Source organism: Cherax quadricarinatus, unplaced genomic scaffold, assembly GCF_038502225.1.
Source record: "Cherax quadricarinatus isolate ZL_2023a unplaced genomic scaffold, ASM3850222v1 Contig2686, whole genome shotgun sequence".
Lineage (NCBI taxonomy): Eukaryota > Metazoa > Arthropoda > Malacostraca > Decapoda > Parastacidae > Cherax > Cherax quadricarinatus.
In genome coordinates this window covers 1-25,023 of record NW_027197712.1, presented here as the reverse complement: position 1 = coordinate 25,023, position 25,023 = coordinate 1, and the positions used below count along the sequence as shown (strand labels likewise).

General features: G+C 39.3%; 1 protein-coding gene across 1 annotated transcript in view; it reads right to left on the bottom strand.

Annotated features, from left to right (window-relative positions):
• The window catches only part of LOC128687345 (Fanconi anemia group J protein homolog), a 50,599-nt gene extending 26,430 nt beyond the window's left edge, over positions 1 to 24,169 (bottom strand). Inside the window, exons 1-5 of the mRNA XM_070081423.1 lie at positions 23,975 to 24,169; positions 13,888 to 14,112; positions 13,219 to 13,403; positions 8,722 to 8,844; positions 249 to 357 (exon numbers count right to left, since the gene is read on the bottom strand). Coding sequence (XP_069937524.1) covers positions 249 to 357; positions 8,722 to 8,844; positions 13,219 to 13,403; positions 13,888 to 14,112; positions 23,975 to 24,067 — 735 coding nt within the window. The 5' untranslated portion in view covers positions 24,068 to 24,169. The remainder of the gene's footprint in view (positions 1 to 248; positions 358 to 8,721; positions 8,845 to 13,218; positions 13,404 to 13,887; positions 14,113 to 23,974) is intronic.
• Between the last annotated feature and the right edge of the window lie 854 nt (positions 24,170 to 25,023).

The following is a 25,023-nucleotide window of genomic DNA, read 5'->3' as shown; positions in this document are numbered from 1 at the left end:
TTCCTCAGATTAGGAGCCCCACACCAGAATCCATATTTCTATAAAAATTAAGTGATGCACTGATGGAATGGTATTCACAAAAAGGTAGTAAAGTTGTGCTACATCCACTGAAAAGTCTAAAAAAAATATGTGACAAACTGAACAGAGCACAGCTCTGCTCCTGTAACTACAAACATGTAATGGCACACGCAAGCACATATAGGTACATACATACATTAACACATGCACTAGTTATACACACCACTTACAGCAATAACAGCCCGAGCATTATCATCAGTGAAGTCTAATCCTTCACTGACTTTCCCACGACACACTGCCATGAAGAAAGCACCATTAATCTCTCCACTCTCCTGTGTTCTGATAAGACAAAAATAATTTCAGGCTTTTAAATTCAATATTACTTGGGTTATTTGAATATGAGTGACTAATAATAGAAAAGAAAGAACTGTTAAGTTATGAATAACAAGAAGCTTGATATTCTAACACTAAACAAAACAAAGAAAAGGGGGATGGGAGAATTTTAAATAGGATGAGGTGTATCCAAGAGAACTAGACATAGTAGTAGTAACTTTGAACAATCTGCTGTGGAAAGGAAGGGGCATTAGCATATAAGAGAAAACGGGATGAGGGAGTATACCTGGAGGCTGTTTTGAGGGTCAACGCCCCTGTGGCCCGGTCCATGACCAGGTCTCATGGTGGATCAGGGCCTGATCAACTATGATGCTGCTGCTGGAGACATGCAAACCAATGTACGAACAACAGCCCGGCTGGTCAGGTACTGACTTTAGGTGTCTGTCCAGCTCCCTCCTTAAGACAGCCAGGGGTCTATTGGTAATCCCCCTTATATATTCTGGGAGACAGTTGAACAGTCTTGGGCCCCTGACACTTATTGTGTTGTCTCTTAGTGTACTCATGGCACCCCTGCTTTTCATTGGGGGGATGTTGTTCCACCTGTAGTCTTGCTTTCATAGACAGAATATAAGAATTATAGAGAAATAAGACTGCTCAGTCTTGTAACTGATTTACGTGATGGTAGGAATGCTGGTGTCTTTTTTTTTCTCAAACGTGCAAGATTTCAGGTGTACCGTCTTGCTACTTCTACTTACACTTGGGTCACACTACACATATGTGTACAAGCATAGATATACACACCCCTCTGGGTTTTCTTATATTTTCTTACTAGTTCTTGTTCTTGTTTATTTCCGCTTATCTCCATGGGGAAGTGGAACAGAATTCTCCCTCTGTAAGCCATGCATATCATAAGAGGCAACTAAAATGCCAGGAGCAAGGGGCTAGTAACCCATTCTTCTGTATATATTACTGAATTTAAAAGGAGAAACTTTCGTTTTTCTTTTTGGGCTACCCTGCCTCGGTGGGATATGGCCGGTGCACTGAAAGAAAGAAGACTGCTCAGTATACCAGGTAAAGTGTATGGTAGAACTGTTACTGAAAAAGCTACAGACATGAGAGAAAGCAGGATTGCAGAGGACCAAGGAGGATTTAGGGAAAGTAGGATATGTGAAGACCAAGAGTTACACTGAGGCATATAAGTGAACAATACATAGATAAGGGTAGGGAACTATTTGTCACATTTGTGGATTTTGAAAAAGCATACGATAGCATGGACCAAGAAGCAATGTGGCAAATGATGCCAATGTATAATATAAATATTACAGTACATCATTAATACATTCACGGGGCAAAGTGCTTAACATAGCTATATAGGGGCCTTAAAGCCCTTGGAGGAATGACAGGATTAATACAAGGGGTAATCAAGTTCAATTTCTAAGACCAAGAGCCTGTCATCAGTGTTAAGGAACCTTTCTTGAGGGGGAATAAATAGTAGATTACTAAATGCATAACGAGTAGAGATTTTATGCAGCGAATGCAGCTCAGGTTAGGGAACTATTTTCCACTAAAAGCAGGCATTAGACAGTGATGTGTTTTGTCACTACAGTTTAATACAATTATAAATGGGGTTGTAGAAGTGTGGGATTGAAAGAAAATGATACTGAAATGAAATGGGAATTGTCACAGTTACTTTAGGAGATTATGCAGAGAATTTGCAGAGATTTGTGAAGGAGTTTGGGAGTGTGTGTAAAAGGAAATTAAATGTGAATATAGAAAATAGCAAGATGGTGAGATTAATGAAAAAGAATAGGTATTGAAAGACTATAATCAGACTGAGGAAGTGAGGGTATTAAGATATTTGGGAGTGTGTTGGTAGTTAACTGATGAAAGACAAAATAAACTATAAAAATAAATGAGAAGAAAAATGTAGGTGGTATGCTGAGGCATTTGTGGAAAGAAAGACGTTTATCCATTGGGTACGGATCCCTTTTGCTTCATGTGTTAGGTGCATTCCTGGTGAATGGTGCATAAAACACCTCAATTACTGGGAGCGCTTGAGGTTTCTAAACCTGTATTCCCTGGAACGCAGGAGGGAGAGATACATGATTATATACACCTGGAAAATCCTAGAGGGACTAGTACCGAACTTGCACACGAAAATCACTCACTACGAAAGCAAAAGACTTGGCAGACGATGCACCATCCCCCCAATGAAAAGCAGGGGTGTCACTAGCACGTTAAGAGACCATACAATAAGTGTCAGGGGCCCGAGACTGTTCAACTGCCTCCCAGCACACATAAGGGGGATTACCAACAGACCCCTGGCAGTCTTCAAGCTGGCACTGGACAAGCACCTAAAGTCAGTTCCTGATCAGCCGGGCTGTGGCTCGTACGTTGGTTTGCGTGCAGCCAGCAGCAACAGCCTGGTTGATCAGGTGCTGATCCACCAGGAGGCCTGGTCACAGACCGGGCCGCGGGGGCGTTGACCCCCGAAACTCTCTCCAGGTAAACTCCAGGTAATGTAACAAGTAAAGCATAGGGTTTTGTTCCAAGATCTTGATAAATTCCACATTTTTTGACTCATGCACCAAACAGTTATACACAAGAAAGAAATTTGCTCAAAAACCTAAACAAAAGACAAAATTCTATCATAATTACTGTACAATGCAAAATCGGGAAAACAAATTCTACATTTCTTTACTTATTTAAAAAAAAAAATTATGAGCATACCAGATACTCACAAAATGTCCATACAGTGAAGGTAAAATAAGTACAATTGGACAACTGGTAAAAAGTAAAGAAATTTAATCCAAAGTTCAATCATAATTCTCCTTCCACAATCATCCAACCAGCCTCTCTTTGTTTATGAACCTGTGAATACAGGTCTCCCTCAACATTCATGTTTTCAACTTTCACGGGCTTCACACATTCGCGAATTCCCAACCACCAAATTCCCAGCCACCAAATCATATTTAAGTTTCCCGCCACCTGCAAGTCCCTACTACCCTCCCTCCGACCCCCGCAACTGGCTGCCAGCCCTCCCACCACTCAGTGTGGTGAGTGTTTCGTTTATTCATTATTTGCTATTAAACTACAGTATAAATAATGTAAACCCATTCATGACTGCATATTGGAATGGCTATTCGAACAGGTATTAGACGGTGACATCATGCGTTTACTCTTTAACACTGCAAAGAATTAAACATTTCTGCTACAGCTAATAATAACAGTAGTAGTAGTAGTAGTAGCAGCAGCAGCAGCAGCAGCAGCAGCAGCAGCAGCAGCAGCAGCAGCAGCAGCAGCAGCAGCAATAGTAGTAGTAATAGGAGTAATAATAATAGTAATAATAATAATAGTAATAATAATAATAGTAATAGTAATAATAATAATAGTAATAATAATAATAGTAATAATAATAGTAATAATAATAATAGTAATAATAATAATAGTAATAATAATAATAGTAATAATAATAGTAATAATAATAGTAATAATAATAATAATAGTAATAATAATAATAATAGTAACAATAATATTAATAGTAACAATAATAATAATAGTAACAATAATAATAGTAATAATAATAATAATAGTAATAATAATAATAGTAATAATAATAATAGTAATAATAATAATAATAATAATACTAGTAATAATAATAGTAATAATAATAGTAATAATAATAGTAATAATAATAATAATAATAAATATGATATAATCGAAGAAGGAAATTGTACAAAAATACGAGGGAGTGGTTGACACATCGTCAGTGTGACTTTGTTTATGCTGGAGTGAACATTAGTCTCCCTGCTCTTCCAAACATTTCACAATAATTCATTGTGTTTGGTGCTTGTAGATTGAGTGTGACTGGAGTGGTAGAGGCAGTGATTGAGGCAATGGTATTTAATAACATACATGTTAATAATAATACATGTTATTAATAATATGTACTATTATTATTTATAACATATATGTTATTAAATACCACTGCCTCAACCGCTGAATTATTGTGAAATGTTTGGAAGAACAGGGAGACTAATGTTCACCCCAGCATAAAGAAAGTCACACTGACGATGTGTCAACCACTCCCTCGTATTTTTGTACAATTTCCTTCTTCAATTATATCGTATTTATTATTATTATTATTATCATTATTATTATTATTACTATTGTTATTATTGGCAATAGCAGAAATATTCGATTCTTTGCAGTGTTCAAGAGTAAACACATGATGTCACCGTCTAATACCTTTCCTAATAGCCATTCCAATATGCAGTCATGGATGAGTTTACATTATTTATTCTGTAGTTTAATAGCAAATAATGAACAAACAAAACACTCACCACACTGAGTGGTGGGAGGGCTGGCTGCCAGTTGCGGGGGTCGGAGGGAGGGTAGTAGGGACTTGCAGTGGTGGAGGCATTGGTGGAGTCTGTGTTATTTAATAACATACATGTTGTTAACTTTTTTTTTTTTTTTCAACAAGTCGGCCGTCTCCCACCGAGGCAGGGTGACCCAAAAAAGAAAGAAAATCCCCAAAAAGAAAATACTTTCATCATCATTCAACACTTTCACCACACTCGCACATTATCACTGTTTTTGCAGAGGTGCTCAGAATACAACAGTCTAGAAGCATACACATATAAAGATACACAACATATCCCTCCAAACGTTATTAAAGCATAACATGTATATATTTAGTACAATTTACGACGTTTTCATGTATTTTATGATTATTCATGGTTCAACAAGTTGAGGAAGCAGTATTGTAATATATTTCCCTACAATATATTGGGGCACCAAACATTCACGGTTTTTCAACATTCACGAGGCTCTTGATCCCCTAACCCTCGCGAATGTTGAGGGAGACCTGTATATACTTTCCCACTACTCTTTCCTCCCTTCCTCCAACCTCAGTTTCAACCATACTGTCACAACTCAACTTTGTCTGACCAAATGTCCATCTTTTGGTGTAGTACAAGAAACTTTTGATTAAAAGCCAACCACAGGGTTTCATTCAAAATATGTCCAATGGACTTTCCACGCAATGTTTTCTATCACTTACTGGTTAAAACAGCAAGCGGCACTGAGCTAAGATAATAGAATAAAGCAGTTTTTTAAGGTTTGACATGCTTTTGGAGTAAGAGCAAAGTACCCTTTATGAAGGGTACTTTGAGTCCTGGAGGTAGAAAGTACAGTGCCTGCATTTTGAAGGAGGGGCAGAGATGCTACCTTTCTGAGTGTCATATGAATTATGAAGTCTGTATACTTCTGGCAACATAGAAACTGAATGAATACTGATGAATATGCTTCCTTTTTTCTTTTTTGTTCTTCTTAAATGGTATATAGATGGTTTTGCTATGTAAATAATAATCCACAGATGGCAAAATATAAGAAAATGAAGTGACATGAAAAAAACTTTTTCCACATGTAAATGAAGTGGAATGATTTAGAAAGATAGTACTAGATGACACCTTACAGGAGTTCTAAAGCATATACAACAAAGCTGAAAGGGAGAACCAAGAGCTAGAGCTCACTAACCTACACAGTTATAAATTTTTTTTTTCAACAAGTCACCTATCTCCCACCAAGGCAGGGTGACCCAAAAAGAAAGAAAATACTTACCTCGTCATTCAACACTTTCACCTCACTCATACATAATCACTGTCTTTGCAGAGGCACTTGGATACGACAGTTTAGATGCCCCTCCAAACTGTCAACATCCCAGACCCCGCCTTTAAAGTGCAGGCATTGTATTTCCCATTTCTAGGACTCAAGTCTGGCTAAATCTATAATAACTGGTTTCCCTGAATTCCTTCACTAAATATTACCCTGCCCACACTCCAACAGCTCGTCAAGTCCCAAAAACCATTTGTCTCCATTTACTCCTATCTAAGACGCTCACACACGCATGCTGAAAGTTAAATATATATACATGCATAGGTAATTACAAATAGGTTATTGAACACAAGACCTGAGAGTAGCCGTAAAATGTGCAAATGAATATTAACAATGGTATATAAGAGTGTGCTTTCAAAACTCTGAATACAAACTACTACCAAATTGTTATTGGCCACATGTGCATAATTAATCCTCTGGAACATGACACCAAGGCATGTAGAGGTACTACATGCCTTTAAGCAAGTACTACAGTGGAACCTCGGTTTTTGTTTGCCTCTGATTTCATCATTTTCGGTTATCGCCGACTTTTTTTGCCAAAATGTTGTCTCTGTTTTCGTTGATCGCCTCAGGTTTCGTCGGTCGCTTCGAGTGTGTCCGAGTACCGCACACACACAAAGCCTCCCACACACGCATTCTGAGTCAGTGTGGCGTTGTTTCTTGGCGAGTGAACATTACCGTGTGTGTGTTCATACAAAACATTTCGTAATAATCTATTGTTATTTGTGCTTGTTTATTGTGTTTCACTGCTAAATAAGCCACCACGGGCACAAAGAAAGTTCCTATTTGAACTCTGCTTGGAGAAAATTGTAGCCAGATGGTGTCCTTGGCAAGGATTTTGAAGGGTTTGAGGCTGACTTTATGCCTGTTGTGGAATACATTGTGTCTTTGGGGAAGTCCATGGGGTTGGATGTGAGTGGCCAGGATGTGGAAGAGTTGGTGGAGGACCACAGTGAAGAGCTAACCACTGAAGAGCTGTAAGACCTTCATCTGGAACAGCAACAGACCATAGCTGAGGAAACTACTTCAGAGGAGGAGGAGGAAGACAGAGGGGAGAAGGTGCCATCCTCAGATCACATTTGTGCCAAGTGGAGTGAGGTGCAAACGTTTGTGGAGAAACAATCATTCTAACAAAGCTCTTGCAGGCCATGTCTGCAACATGCTCAATGACAATGCCTTGACCCATTTTAGGCAAATCTTAAAGAGATGCCAGAAACAAACATCTCTGGACAGATTTTTTGTGTGACAGGGGTTCAGTGACTCTGAAGCTGGTCCTAGTGCCAGTAAAAAACAAAGAAGGGAAGTAACCTCGGATAAGGGCTTGGTACCTAGTCCTTATTCAAGGGGATTTCCCTTCCAAACAATAACTTCTCCTCCCTCTCCCCTCCTTCCCGTCTTCCATACACCAACAAGAGTCTTCAATAAAGGTAAGTGTGATGTTAAATGTTCATTTATCTACATTTATTCTCTAAAAACTGTATTTTTTTTTTAATACTTTTGGGTGTCTGGAACAGATTAATTGGATTTACATTATTTCTTGGGGGAAATAGTTTCGGTTTTCATCAGACTCTCTGGAACGGATTAATCATGAAAACCGAGGTTCCACTGTACTGGAAAGCCCCATTATACAGCAGGTTAGGTTCCAGGCTTCTGCGGTACAGTAAAAATCTCTGTAAAATGAAACAGCATTTTTTCCACTTTCAAATGCATATAAAAGCCTGATAACATGTTTACACTATCATATATTAAGCAAGTTAGGCCTAAAAAATGCATATACACACATATTACCTACCTTTATATATTTTCATCCTTAGCTTAGTGAGTGGTGAATATACTTATTGTAGTAAGTCTGAATAAATGAAGAATGGGTATAACTGAAAACCACTGCATTAGCAAAGCGAGACCCTTCTGTATCAAAACTGCAAGGAAGAATAGAGACTCCATGATCTTGATCTCATATTGCTGGAGAAATATACAATGAGAAGATATAATCAGAAAATATAAGGGCAGTCACAAGCTCACTGATATAAAAGAAGCAAGGGGACACAAATGGAAGCTCAACATCCAAATAAACCATAAAGATGATGAATGAGACATATGCAACTCTTGGGCAGCATAAAGCCAGCCAATGTCTTTATCAATTCAATATAAAGGTTATGTTAACACATTCAAATAACCTCTGTACTGAATTGAACCTTCGCGGTAATAAAGATACCCAGGTGGTGTTGCATATATGCCTTGTGCATCACCTTGTGTGAATTGTATACTATTACTGATACTAAGCCATAAAGATGTTAGAAAACATTTTTACAGCATAAGAAAATCACACAAATAACTCGCACATAGGAGAGAGGAGATTACGACGACATTTTGGTTCGGCTTGGACCATTTACAAAGTCACATTAACAGGTCGACCATATAAAGATTATTTATTAATTAAAAGGAGAAATTGTAATCAGTCTGCCCCTAGCATATTAAGTCTCTTTCTACAACACAAGTGGATTACATAGAAAGCCTTCTAACCCACTTTCCCATGGAAAACAAATAATGGCATGCTCACAAATACACAAATGAAAATTTTATGTATACAGTGATGAACTTGCAAAAACATATTGTAGGAGCATACTGTATTTAAAATAGCATTGTAATTAATAAATTACAAATTATTAGTAACATTTCCTTGTTGCTCACCCAGAATTTTTAATAGTGTCATAAAAGAGTGCCATGGCTTCTTCAAACTTTTCACTGTTTCTTGGCTCAGTAATGGCTACCTTAATTTGGTTCAGCTCATCCCACATCCCTGTGTTCTGCCACCTATAAAAGAAAACATGAGGAAATGTCTAGATCTATAACACAATTATGGCAGATGACACAAGACTGGAAAAAGAATATATTGTACTGTAGCATTAATTCTCACTGAGCATATGCAGTCTCCTTTAAGCATTTATATCCCAACATATCCTTTAATGGGGTGCCTTGGAACTGGTGAAGGTTTCTTGATCTAAGGAATTGGTGCTACCCTTGCCTTTCTTGGATAAAGCCTGATAAACTTCCATTCTACAGGTGCTGTATGATTCCTGTGGATATTAGCCCTTCCTAATGAATATACTTTTGACAGTAATATCCATTCACAACTTACATCTCTTTCACATACATATTTTTATGCAAAACTATCAATTATTTTATCACTTCAGTTTTTTCTCCCACCTTATCCTTTCCCTTACTTCACCTGTTAATTGTTATACATTCCCACACCATCAACAAGTTATATTCTCCATTATTTTGACAATTCTTGTCTTTATTACATGCAAGTCACAGTAACACTGTCACTACCAGTAAGTGTCATGTAATAGAAATGGGAGTGAGCAATAAGAGGCCACATGAAGACTACTGATACTGGAGGGCCAAAATCAAATCTACACACTACCATAACTTACTGAAGTGAAAGATATTGGAGAAAGTGCAAAATAAATTCGGTGAAAATCCAGGGTACCACTGGCATGAAAAGAGAACAGTGTGTTAAAACTATTCAAAATGCTAACAACAAATATCCGAAGTACTGTCAGATCAAATGCAGAAGTCTTCAAGTGCCAGATCAACCTTTCTATGTGGACCAGCAGGCCACTAAAAGCAACAGACTGGTTGAATAAGAACTCAACAAGGAAGCTTGGCAAGATGGAAAAGCCCTCAAAACTGGTCACAGATCACAGACTCATTTCTTGCCATATTTAAATTATATTTTTTGGGAAGAAACTGGCAATCGTTTGGTATTAGTTAAGTCTCTGATACTGGAAGTTCAAAATTACACAAGCATGGTGATGCCTGGCAGCTACTGTCCACATTTTCCCATTCATGTACCCTTTCACACACATTTAATTCAGTTTGTTATCACAGCATGTTACATATAATAGAAGCATAATCAGGGGTGAAAGGGTTACAATTAGGGGCTCCACAAAGAATCAATAGTACAGGTCCACGTTCCTTCATCTGAAATTCGAAAAGTTCCGAAAAACAAAGTTTTTTTGTGGAGTGTGGAGCATCAGTAATTTCTACATAACTCCAAAACTTGTTTACACAAACCAACAGTATAAACAATTGTTTATTACTATTGTTCTATAATATATATACAAATAGACAGTCACTGGACACTTTCCTAGAACTGCTGCAACTTGTGGAATTCTTTGAAACATAGTGTTATGCACTGTGGTGTTTTACACTCCTCACACATAAAACGAGTGTCTCTGCATTTTTGTGGGTGTTTTTTGGTATGTGCACAGAAATAACACCTCTTCTGAGAAGTTTTCTTGAAAGTAGTAGGAGGAAGTTGTATGGTGTAGTGATCACCAGGCCTCAGGCGAGAGGGTGTGTGTTAATAATTTCTTGGGAGCTGGTCTATTGCAGGTGTTGTTACTTGAATATTATTTGTCTGATGACTGACAAACAAATTTCACCATATTTTGGTTTGTTGTTGGTCTTCAACTTATACATGTTATAAGCATTCAGCAAGGAAATGTCAAGAAAATGGAAAGAGAGTTTTATGTATCACTTAAACTCTTGCAAACCCAATCTGCATATCACATTTGTCCACTAAGTGCATATTGAGTTGTAGTCCATCACAGCTGCAGGTTTTAGAATGGGTTCATTGGTCTCTCTATTCTGCCTGTCACTGTCTGCCATTTCATTTCGGTGAACTGATGTCAACAATGTGACATCACGTTTGTCATGCCACCGAAATGCCATGATGTCATTGGCAGCTAACACCTGCACCTCACCTCTGTGAGTGCTTGCGTTGAACTTGGGCATATGCTTATGATTTCCACGCACTGTGCCACACACGTCTGTCATGTTCACTCGTAAGAAATCACTGAGTAAGGGGCTTTTGTACCAGTTATCAGTATATAATATATGCCCTTTACCAAGATATGGCTCCATCATTGTTCTAACCACACTACCAGAGATACCCAATAACTTCCTGGTATCTTGCAATGTATTACTGCCAGTGTACACAATTACATTTAAAACAAGACCACTTTTGCAATCACACAGTACAAATAACTTTATATCAAAGAGTTTCCTCTTGCTTGGTATATACTGCTTGAACAACAGTCTACCTTTGAACAAAACCAGACTCATCAATAACAAGCTTCCTGAAGGGATAAAAATACATACAGCACTTTTGTTTCAGGTACACAAACACATTCCTGATCTTATATAACCTGTTGTTTCCATCAGGCCTTGTTTTGTCTGAGAAGTGTAGCATACGTAACAGTAGGAGAAATCGATTCACGGGTATAATGTCACTGAAAGATGGGGTTGAAATCAGGCGGTCTGTCGACCAGTATGTGGTGACAGTGTGCTTATACACATGTAGCATAAGCATAACTGTGGCAAAGAACAGATATATCTCTGCCACAGTTGTGTCCTTCCATTTGTGTAGGCATGATCTTGGTGAAACAATTGTGTTTGCCATGGTGTATTCGAAGTATGTGTTACTTTGCCTGACAATAATGTCCATCAGGGGTTCATCGAAGAATAACTGAAAGCATTCCAGTTCAGTGGCATTGTTCCCAAGTGTACATAATGGCCGTATTCCACTTTGTGTTTCGTCAAAGTGATGGGGATTGGAAACAAAATTGACACCTTCCTGCCAATCCCAGATGCGGTCTGCTGGTGGGTACTGAATTTACAGTACCCACCAGCAGGTGGTTGTGGTTGTGCAGGTTGTGGGAGTGTGGGGGTGGTTGAGGGTGGCCTTTGTTGTGGCTGTGCTGAGTTAGCAGCTTGGGTACCAGCATGGGCTGCTGCTGGTGCCACACGACGCATGTCACCACCAACACCACCACCACCTGCTGCCCCACACACATTAACCATCCCCAGTGTAACAATACCATCGTCATCTTCACTATCAGTTCGTGGTGTAGGGCCACAGGATGTACATACTCTGAGATTTACTACTTCCCCTTGGAATGGCATGTGGCACACTACCAGAATACATGCTGCGTTGTACATACTGCTGCTTCACTGGAGAATATTCCCCCTCACTGTTGCAACTTGAACTGCATTCAATAGCTTGGAAATCACTATCAATATCATTTTCACTGCTCACATCTAAGTCCTGTACATGGGGAAATAGTTTCCTCTTTTGCCCTGGCACAGGTGAATGTGAATGAGATGGCCCAGCACCAGAGGTGGAAGGTTGTGGGTCGTCTGGGTTTTCATCACTAATTACATTATCCTGGGCACTGCTTTCAGTCATACCCTCCTCAAAACCATGAAATTCACCTTCACTGGCACCGCCAGCAATGTTAGAGCTATCACTTGGGAATAGAAGATTCTCAATTCGCCAGGGAGTAAGGAGCTTCTTACTACGAGGCATGGTGAACAAGGCGTACTGAAATGGCCTTCCCACAATGCACCACTGGGTCCTCAATTTTTTTCATACTGCGCACACCCATCACACAGACCCATTCTCTCACATGTGGGCTTACCAGCTTTCTCCCACTTGATTTGAAGCCGCTAGAATTTTGGCGTATTAATACATCTAAAACACTGGCTTGTAAGACATATTTATACAACACTGACAGTCAAATGATTAAAGAGAGGTTGCTTAGACAGAAACCTATGTTAATAAGACAGATAACACTTGAAAAAGTCTTTAAAAATGCCGTCTGTCAATTGTCTTGAGAATCATGTTCTTGGTCTATAGTTATCCCATTATTTCATTTATCAATATATTACCCTGTAAATAAACTGTAGTATTATTTGTAGTCATTATTTATCCCACTTAGTGTGAGTATTCATACATTTTTGCTGCAGTGTTAATGTTTGCTTATAGGGTGCTGCCCTAGACCCCACCTTCATTCTGAAATCTGAAACACTACTGGTCCCAAGGGTTTCGGATAAAGGAATGTGGACCTGTAGTGGCCCTGTTGTTCTAATGTAAGTAAATTACCATCCATAGGGAATCAAATTTTGTGTGTGTATTTGTAGATGAGGAAACTCTTGAGAACAATAAGAACTAGAGAGGACAGAGATGGCCTTCAAAGACACTTAGTGTACACAGGTTGAAGTTGTGATCAAGGATTTGGTTGCTGAAATTCAATCCAACTAAGGGCAAGGTCATGCATTTTGGAAGAGAAGAAACATACAATTGGAAGATAATAAAATAAGGCAATATCATTAGATTACCTGTCTAGTAACTTGTTAAGCATAGCATAAGAAGGAAGAAAGCACAGTATTCCTTGTGGCACAGCCTTACACACATCTAGAACCAATCTTCCTAGTTCATCCTGGAACTCATAGTTCTCGGTATTACGAAAGGTTGCCTGCAGCATCTTGTTTGTTGGTCCTCTACCTATTGTTCCAACCCACACCTGGATACAAGAAGAAATATGATGATATTCAAGTAAAACAAATTTATCCTTCACTGAATGTCACAATATAAAATAATAATTAAAGGAATGACAATTCAATATTCATTTATGAAACATTTTTAACGCTGAAATAAAACATTAATACAAGAATAAACTAAGTCAAAGGGCTATATTATGCTTATTGTACACTATTTCACAGAGGTAACACTGAGAGAGATACGGGAAACTTTTGTTCAAACATCATTACAGATTTGACTACAATTTGTATCTCTGCTCAAGTTTAGCTGGAAAGGCATTCAGAAGAAAGTAGCAGTATTGTATCACTAACAGAACATCTCACTTACTGTGTAGGTGAAACATTTTGGAATAGATACCTAACTGTTGCATCTTACTCATCAACTTGTTGACACTGAATGCCATTATTATTTTCACAAGAATACATTAAAATTAAAAATGAGATTCATAACTTGCTCAACAAACATACCTGGTTTCTGTCAATGACATGATTAGCCTCTAACTGTATTTTAAATGGAACACCCAATTCAGATTGGAAGGAATTCATGGGGGAGAGTGTTCCTGATGTCAAGATGATCGAACGGGTCTCGAAGCCAACAGAAAGGAAAGCCACAGCAGGGTTGAGACACCAAAAATTAATAGAGTATGCCCATCCCACTGTAGACTTCTTACTGCTATACCAACCACCTGCAGTCTGTAATGTATATTTAGGGAATTAACATTAATATTACTTTTGTTTTTCCAACACATCAGCCGTCTCCCACCGAGACAAGATGAACCCAGAAGTTATCTCCATACATATGTGTAAATATCAAATTTACGCGCTCACCGCTGGCACTATTTGTTGGTAGGGTTCGTGGAGATGTGATGGTTGGAGTTAAACACACTTGTTGGATGTTAACACCTATATTAGCAGAGTGTGAAAGGGGAAGCCCAGCCTTGCCGTGTTTTCCTGTCGTAGACCTATGGGTGGAGTGAGCAGGAGGCCGGGAGCACAGCGCTCACATGCGGCATCACATGATGTCACACAAGCTAGTCACTGAGCCTAGCAAGGGATCAACTATGTAAAACATATGGATGATACTATGATACTCAGGTAACATATACATATACAGAGGATCAGCAACTATTCTGACACACATACCAGCCAGGGTACTTCCCTACACACCAGCCAGAGTACTTCCCCACATACCAGCCAGGGTACTTCCCCACCCACCAGCCAGGGTACTTCCCCACACACCAGCCAGAGTACTTACTTCCCCACATACCAGCCAGGGTACTTCCCTACACACCAGCCAGAGTACTTCGCCACATACCAGCCAGGGTACTTCCTCACCCAGCCAGCCAGCCAGGGTACTTCCCCACACACATGATTTGATACTCCCTAATACTGCCACATACCAGCCAGGGTACTTGCGGGTACATGAGCGAACAGAATTATCAAAGCTTACTGCTTGGGAAGTATTGAAAATTGGGTTGGCCAAATACGATTCTGTTAGTGGGATGGTTTATGAAGGACCTACCTAGTATGGGTCAACAGGTCAAGCAGTGCTCCTGCTTTCTTATGTGCAAACATTTATGGATGAACAGTACCCTGACATAGCTGTTGCAGGCCATGCTGGCAACATCTACAATGACAATGTTGTGTCTCATTTTAGGGAAATCTTAAAGAGATGCCAGAAACAGAGCTCTCTGGACAGATTTTTGGTGCGGCAGGGGTCCAATAACTAAAGCTGGTCCTTGTGGCATTAAAAACAAAGAAGGGAGGTAACCCCGGAAAAGGACTGGGTACCTAAAGTCCTTATGGAAGGGGATTCCCCTTCCAAACAATTGTAAACTCCTCCATCCTCTGCCCTCTTCTCATCTCATCACTCATCAAATATGTCTTCAATAAAGGTAAGTGTCATTTTGTTAATTATTAATGTATTTATTCTGCATGTCTCTTTGTTTTCTGTGTAGGGAAATGTATATTTCATGTAAAAAAATTATTTTGTTTAATACTTTTGGGTGTCTGGAACAGAGTAATTGGATTTCCATTATTTCTCATGGGGAAAATTAATTCGGATAACAACAGAATCGGTTAAAGACAAGCTCTCTGGAACCGATTAATGCCGTTAACTGAGGGCCCACTGTAAATACATTGAAAACAACATTCAACAGATTTTTCCTGTAATATATTTGTCCATTGCAAATTATTTTAGCGTAAGGTTGATGAAGTCATACATCTGGCAGTGAGCATCTGGGGGACTGCAGCTCTGCAGCTCCTATGTATCATGTGGGAGTTCGATACGTGGATTAGGGTAGAAATACTCACGTAGGCTGTTATACGTATTATTGTAGTAAAGTGGACAGAGCCCGCAGCCGTTACCTATCTCCTTGGTTACACTCGTAAAACTGGCTAGGCGGCTGGCCAGTACCCCGTAGTGGGTGTTTTGAAATAGTGTCAGCTCAGCACAATATGAAGACCGTGACTCAAGACGGTTGGTCGTGAGTCAACGGACACTGGTTACTGGTAACTGGTTACTACGTTACTACTACTGAGATTACTGGTAACTGGTTACTACGTTACTACTACTGAGAGCTCGGCGACGCTAACGTATGTCGTCCCGACATACAACTAATACAAACTAGAGATGGCAGGTACACGGCTTGGGCTGATTCTATACAATGTCAAAGTACACAACATGAAACATTATAGATACATAAGTAGAACATTGGAATGAAAGCTTACGTAACTGAAACTGTAATGCAATACTAGGTATACTATAGTACAACTTAAAACTCAACAAATGAACAACGAACTCAACGTTGAGATTACAGTGATAAAAAAAAAATTTTGATCGATCGATCTGTATTCGTGTGATCTACGGATTCTGAGGAAGGAATATATACAAAGAAAGAGTGTTTAACAGAAAGGCAGATTCGGTGCACGCAAATCTAGACTGTTAACTCTCAGAATGCGGAGAGAACATGAACACAAAAAAAAATTCTTGAATACTGATAAGTTGATACTGTAATTATTCATCTATACAGGTTATTTACATTTAACCCCAACTCTGCTAGGGTAAGATTGGCATATGCAGAATGGGTGTCATCTCTGGGAGGATCAAACTCTGTAGCATTGGCTAACTCATGCTGTATTTGAGGCAAATCTGAATTGGAAGTTACAAATGATACTTGAGGATTTCTCAATACCTGTCGTGTACGTAGGGAATAACGACATTCAGGTTGATCGTCTGACTGAGTATCAGAGGAAGAGAGTACAGGATCAGGAGGATTGTCAGAGTCTGTCACATTAGTCTGGGTTGGAACATCATTATCATCACATACTAACTTCATATGATCCAAATGCGATTCTTTATACTGACCAGTACTAATCTCTCTAACCTTATACTTATTACCAGTGATATGTTCAACTACTCGATAAGGACCAACAAACTTTTGATCAAGCTTTGGCATTGCAGACGTTTTGTTAAAGTTAGTCAGCATAACTCTCGAACCTACTTTGATTTTGGATGGCTTTACTCGAGTATTTGCGACTCTTGTAAATTCAGCTGTTGATTTATGAAGTGTTTCACGGATTCTTCTAAAAACACTTTGAGCTAAGCTGGTACGAGTTGCTACGAAATCATCAGGGTTGTAATTTGGTTTCGGATTAGAATATAACAACTCATAAGGCAAACGTTTATCTACACCATACAATGCATAATGTGGAGTGTCACCTATAGAAACATTGTAAGCAGAATTTATAGCACACTGCACATCAGGTATAACTTCATCCCAAGTTTCACTGTTGGGATTGATAGTGGCTCTCAAGACATCAAGTACTTTCTTATTGGTTCGTTCCGCTAACCCATTGCTGGCAGGATGATGAGGAACAATGGTGGATTTAGTGATCTTGTACAAGGTACACAAATTTTCAAGAATTTCATTACAGAATTCACCTCCATTGTCTGTTACTAGGGACTTAGGAGTGGTATGCCTGCAGATAATGCGTTCTTTAAACGCTTTAGCTACTGTCTCGGCAGTCTTATCTGCAATAGGAACTAACTCGCAATATCTGGTGAAATGGTCTACCATAACACACAGATGTTTGTTACCTTGGAGGGAACATTGGAAATTAGTTAACAAATCTAGCGCAACTCTTTCCCAAGGTTCGCTAGTAGTTGGATACACTTGGATTGGATTAGGACCATTAGCATTGCCTTTATGTTGCATGCAGACACTACATTTCCTAACATACTCAGAAATATCAGTTGCCATACGAGGCCAAAAGTATTTCAATCTGGCTTGTTTTACTGAACGATCCATACCAGGGTGTGCAACACCTGGTACATCGTGAACTAGCTGTAAGGCTACATTCACTAGTGACTGTGGAATTACCAACTGGTATACTCTTCTGCTAGGAGTACCCAACTCGGCTGTTCGATACAGTAATTCTTGGTTCATGAGAAAGTCACTGATGGGTGCTGGTGGCTTCACAGTCAGAATAAGATCTTCCTGGAGCAGGAATCGAATCACACCAGACCACATGGGATCTGTTCGTTGAGCATTCTTTACATCTTCAGCACTAAATGGAGGGTCTGCAGTTACTATACTAACATGTCGCGATAAGGCATCTGCGACTACATTTGACTTGCCAGGTAAATGCTCAAAGGTGGGATTGAACTCTTGGATAGTCAAGGTCCATCTGGCTAACCTTCCAGTAGGTTGTTTGTTCTGGAATAAGGGTATCAGTGGAGCATGATCTGTCAAGACATGAACAGAGTACTGATAAATAATGTCTCGGAAGTGCTTTAAAGACCATACTATTGCTAAAGCTTCTTGCTCAGTTACTGTATAATTACGTTCAGCCTTCGTAAGGACTCGGCTAGCAAATGCAACTGCGTTGTACTTGCCATCGGTCTTCTGAGCTAGTACGGCACCTATGCCAATTGAACTAGCATCAGTTGTCAGATAGAATGGCTTAGAAAAATCTGGAAATTTCAAAATTGGAGCAGAAGTTAGCTTTTCCTTTAGAGTTTGGAATGCTCTTTCTTGACGGAAGGTCCAAACAAAAGGAGCATCTTTCTTAAGCAACTCAGTTAGAGGAGCAGCTATGGAAGAAAAATTGGCAATGAAAGATCTATAAAAACCTGCTAAGCCCACAAAGGATCTTACGGCATCAGCAGTTTTGGGAGTTGGAAAATTTAGTACTGCAGTTACTTTACTTTGGTCAGTCGTAACCCCTCTAGGAGTGACTACGTGACCAAGAAACTTAATTTCTGATCTGAAAAATTGACATTTTGACAGTTTGATCTTTAAATTGGCTTCTTCAAGCTTACCAAGTACTACATCAAGTCTTTTCAAGTGTGTATCCACGTCTTTAGACATGACGATTACGTCATCTAAGTACACCATAAGTGCATTACCTATGAGACCTCTAAAGATATTAGTCATGAGCCTTGAGAACGTGATAGGGGAAGATCGTAATCCAAATGCCATACGGAGGAAGTGATAATGACCTGTAGGAGTGGAGAATGCAGTTAGCTCTTGGCTGTCCTCGTGAAGAGGGACTTGCCAAAACCCTTGTAACAAATCTAGGGTTGAAAAGACTTTGTTATCTCCGATATTACGTAAAAGATCACCCAGTACAGGGAGTGGAAAGCGATCTGGAATGGTTTTTGCGTTTAACTTCCTAAAGTCAATTACTGGACGCCAAGTACCATCCTTCTTAGGTACTAGTATCAAGGGTGCATTCCAAGGGGAATTGCTAGGTGCAATAACTCCATCATCAAGCATTTGATTGATCAATTCTTCTGCGACAGCAACTTGTGAATGAGGCATTCTGTACGCAGGTATGTAGATAGGTCTAGTACCAGGTTCAAGTGGAATACGATGGGACAATAAGTTCGTTATACCCATCTTCTCACCTGGTAAAGCAATGGCTTTACGACGTTTGTTCAACAGCGTCAACAAACGCTTGACTTCATCTGGGAAGTCAGTGGGAGCTAAGTCTTTCTCCTCAACTGGTGGAACAGATTGATCCAGTGCAGTGGATGTGGTCTCCCCGGCAGAAATAGCACCGACCCACTGGTCAGGTGACAACTCATCCTCTACCTGAACAGGGTAAGGATAGTGAACAAGGTCAACAAGATTGGTATTTGCTCTAAGGCGAACACTGTGACCAGAAGTGTTGGCCAGGTAGAAATGGATCTTACTATCTCTTACAACATGTAAGGATGGTTCAACAAATAGACCCTTTACTTTGCAGGAATCACTGTCAACTAGGACGTTATCACCATCTGGAACACTAGGAACAACTACAGACACTCTAGTGAGAGCACTAGCCGCAACAGAAACGTCTTTCTGCAGACGGCATGTGACGTCAACAAGAGATGGCATTACTAGTTGCAAGTAAAGTTCTTCTCAAAGCGTCCCCTGGGAAGGAACGAATACTTGAACAAGTTGCCATCGCAAGGATAGTAGAGCACTATCGTGCGTGCATGATATTGTGGCTGGAGTCCAGACAGGAGTGACAGTATTACTAGTGCCTGACCGCTCGGCTACGTTAATAAGTAATTCACGGATCTATAGGAACTTAATCTGAACTTCACATTTTGCAGCACTTTAACAAATCTCAGATACAAGCTGTGAGAACAAACACATTGCTCAAGGGCTAGGTATTGTCTTTCAGTGAGTAAGGGAATGTTGGTACTGTGGACTGAATCATATTGACTTTGACTGGCATGATACACTAAGTGAACATTCAAAAGTGACTGGGACATGATCTCAGTGAACTTACTCAAGGACATAAGGCAAAAATAATGAACAATAAAAAATGATATAAAATTCTAGAATTGAAATGAAAAGATATACAACTAATTCTGCAGAATAATATTTAAATACACTGCAAGAGGAAGGAAAACTCAATTTAAAGGACTATTGACCAAAATAAAAAAATTTACATTGAAATATACAAGTAAAAATATTACTGGAGACTGAATTAAATGCAAAATGAGCTGTCTTTACTCTTGCTAATAAAGAAATTAATTAATTAAATTTTTAAATCAATGTGAAAGTGTAAAATAAAATTATTAAATTGGAAACTGGGAAATTTTAAATATTTTCTAAGAATGCATAGACAAAATTAAAATATAATTCATAAGATATCAATAAAAGAAAATAATTCACTGCAGAACAGTTCAACAAAATAATTCACTTCAGAACAAGTGCAAATAAAATAAAATGTAGAAATAATCACTGCAGTAATAAAGTGTCACTGGGAAAACTCAGGTAAAATAATGAATTAAAATTATGAAGATCAAAAAAAAAAATTAACTGATTGAACACTTTAACTCTTAATTGTAAATTAGACAAAACAATTTACTCAAACAGAGTAAGGAAAACACTTTACGTTAAAAGTAATTGAAATTACATCAAGAGTGAATTTGTTCAAGAATATAAAAATATGAAAAAAATTAAAACACAGGTACAAAACAGGTAATATAACACTTACAGTGACGGAGCACACTTCATTAAATATATTCTTACAACAAAATCCTGCTGTGGATACAACAAAATCTTGCTGTGACTGATACGACAAAAATTTGCTGGCAAAAATAATGGTACACAGTCTGCGAAAAAAAATTAGAGGAATGAGACACTGCTGGCATACGAAAAAAATGACACACATAGAAATAAATGGAAAATTTGGTATACTGGGGTAAATATCACTGCAGAATACAACGCTGAAAGAATACAATAAAAAAAAAATTGAATCACTTCACACAGGGTGACTGACTGGTACACTACACAATAATACTTACTACAGACAGGAGTAGCATAAGAAAAACACAGCAGAAAAATATAAGATAAGTGAAAACACTGAAAAATATTGTAAAAAATACTGAGTCAAAGAATACTGCGTTTACACTGAAAAACACAAGGTTTAGAGTACACAAACAATTTACTATAAATGTCTCACACACGCAAATGTCTTTAAATGCAAGAAAAATTGTCTCAAGAAAATTATCACTGGAGTCGAGAGTAGTAGACGGGCGATTACTGGTGACGGGGGATGAGTGGTATGGTGTCCCGCGCGGTGATGACGCCTCCTACATTCACTGTTGTCGGAAGAAATGTGCGTTCTAGGCGAACTCACATAACTGGCTTTATCGGTGGCACCAGCTACAATCTCTTGACCAATTATGTGAGCCAAAACAGTACTAGGACCCGGTACAAGGGTGCAAACAACCACAGGTAGATGGGTGGATGGCTGGTGGCGGTTGATGGTGGTGGTGGGTGGATGCTTCTGCCGCGCACCCCGGGTGGTGGGAGAGGTGGTGGGGGGGACGCTGGGGGTCTGCCGCGCACCCCACTCACCCACGAAGATGGCTTAACCCACTCTATGCCACAGGAATGGTAAAAACCACTCTTAGCATCCAACAGGGAGCACAAAGCGATATAAACAATACTTCAGAGGAACTTGGCTTACTTCTTACTGCGTGGCTTACTTCTCTCTCTCAGCTGGGTTAGAAGCTGGGTTGGCTGGCTGGCTTACCCCACGAGAATGGATGACTGGAAGACGTGTAACGATGCACAAAGCACGGAGGAGCAGTTGGATGACAGGAGACAGGCTGGATGATAGGCTGACTGGCGTTCACTTCCACAGTCTGGCTTACTGACTGGCTTAATTGCAAAATCCGGGTCAACCCCTCGGAGATTGAAGCAATTAGCACACAAACTAAGCCAGGAAGCTTGAAACGGCTGCAACAGGCTTGCAGGCAGTAGGTAGTGAGTGAGGGTATAAGCTGCTGGCTGGAGGGTGTGAGGGGAGGGCGGTTCTGGCTGGAGATTCACCTTTGACCCTGCCGGCTACTCACAACAGTCTTCAAACGCCTTGAATTACCCTTAAAAACGTAAATCCACGCATCCCACCGCTGTCACCATTTATCATGTGGGAGTTCGATACGTGGATTAGGGTAGAAATACTCACGTAGGCTGTTATACGTATTATTGTAGTTAAGTGGACAGAGTGCCCGCAGCCGTTACCTATCTCCTTGGTTACACTCGTAAAACTGCCTAGGCGGCTGGCCAGTACCCCGTAGTGGGTGTTTTGAAATAGTGTCAGCTCAGCACAATATGAAGACCGTGACTCAAGACGGTTGGTCGTGAGTCAACGGACACTGGTTACTGGTAACTGGTTACTACGTTACTACTACTGAGATTACTGGTAACTGGTTACTACGTTACTACTACTGAGATATGGACGAGTTGCCACTGCTCATCACCTTACTCTTATTTATGTTCACTTTAAACTTTCTTCCTTTACACATCCTCCCAAACTCATCCACTGACCTTTGCAACTTATTATCATTAAAAAATGCATGCATGTGTAATTTTTATCATGAACTTCACATTCTCCCCCCCCCCCCCAAAAAAAAAAGCAACTGGACAAGCCATGCATGCTTAGAAATTTTATTACAGTACAGTATTATTATAATAATAAATTATAGTACATCTCCTTAGTCAGGTCATTAATATAACAAGAAAAGAATAGTGTGGGACTAAGCACTGATCTATGGGGTACAGTCAGTGGCAGCTCATCCATAGGAGCTGCAAGAGCTGCAGTCCCCCCAGATGCTCATTGCCAGACGTATGACTTCATCAACCTTACACTAAAATAATTTGCAACTGACAAATATATTACAGGAAAAATCTGTTATAAGCAAATTTTTATTTTTTGTTGAAACGAGATAAAAAATTATTAAAAATAGAAGTTTGATGCAGTACAATAGTACAGGCATTACTGGCACTCCAAGCTGCCACTGGGTACAGTCCTCCAGAATTTTTCTCTACAGTCCAACATCTCTTACATTTTGTATCTTCTGTCTGTCAGGTACTTTCACTCAATGGAGTACAATTCCTAACACCCCAGCCTGCTTTTCCGATTTGTATATCAGTCATAAGTGAGGTACTGACAGTCTTGGGATATGCAGTCTACACACCCTTCCCTTTCCTGTTATTTATCATCCAGTCACAAAACTCAAATAGATTAATGATGTATGTTTTTCTTCTCTGAACCTGTGTTGGTGGAACATGATGAAGTATATATGTCAGGATAACGGGTCTGTAGGAGGTTTGTCTGTTTTCTTTCTTCTTAAATATTATTAAAACATTAGCAGTTTTTAGTCACTTGAAGATGTGCCTGCCCCCATAGAAGAAAAGTTAAACAAATATGTTCAAATAAATCAACTGTGGTAAAGAAAAGTAGCAAATTTGTGTGTTATGGTCATATTTCCTTCAAGTGGAGTGCTTTGATGCTGGCAAGGCCTCTTGACCCAATGAATTAAAGGTACCTTCTCCTTCCTTGTAGTTTAATTGCTTTATTATACTCCCCATACCCATACTGTGGACAGCTATCTTCCTTATATCAAGCCTGATTACCAGTACCTCCCATTTCCCAAATGCTTTATGATCCTCATGGGCTTAAAGCTTTTCCCATGAATAAAGAAATAATAATACAGTTGGGTTATACTGTACAATGGTTAAAAATGTGCATATTTAAAACTTACCATAGCACCTTTCTTTCTAGTTTGAGCTCTTACTATGGCAATCCGGTAATCATCTCGGTACTTCATGTTATCCATAAATAGGAAATGGTACATAAGAAAAAGATTCTTCAGCAATGTAGATGTTGAGGAGTTAATGCGAGGATTTTCATCCTCCGGGTCTGGGTCTGCTGTCAGCTTACTCAAGTAACCCTAGTAAAATAAATGTGCATAGTAAAAATCATCAATCAATAATTCAAATTATAATAAAATCAATAACTGTAATACTGTGTGATACAATAAAGGATTACAGTATGGTATATCTCCCTTCAACAAACTGGCTGTATCCCACCAAGGCAGGGTGGCCCAAAAAGAAAAACAAAAGATTCTCTTTTTAAATTTAGTAATATATACAGGAGAAGGGGTTAGTATGGTGTGTGTATATATATATATATATATATACAGTGGACCCTCGACCAATGATATTAATCCGTTCCTGAGAGCTCATTGTTTATCAAAATTATCATTAGTCGAGTTAATTTCCCCATAAGAAATAATGGAAATAAAATTACTCCGTGCAAGACACCCAAAAGTATTGAAAAAAAAAATTTACCACACGAAATATTAATTTTAATACACACAAACTGAAGAAGACATGTACAATTACATGACACTTACCTTTATTGAAGATCTGGTTATGATTGATGGGATGGGAGGAGGGGAGAGTGTGGATGGTGTTAGTGTTTAGAAGGGGAATCCCCTTCCACTAGGACTTGAGGTGTCAAGTCCTTTTCCGGGGTTACTTCCCTTTTTCTTTTAATGAAACTAGGACCAGCTTGAGTGTCACTGGATCTCTGTCGCACAACATATCTGTCCATAGAGGCCTGTACCTCCCGTTCCTTTATGACATTCCTAAGTGTTTCACAACATTGTCAGTGTCACAATTAAACACTTGTTCAGGTTTCAATTCTTCACTGTCTATGTACTCCTTGAATTCCTGCACATATTTTTCAGCTGCTTTTTGGTGTGAACTGGCAGCCTCACCATGCCTTATCACACTATGTATGCCACTA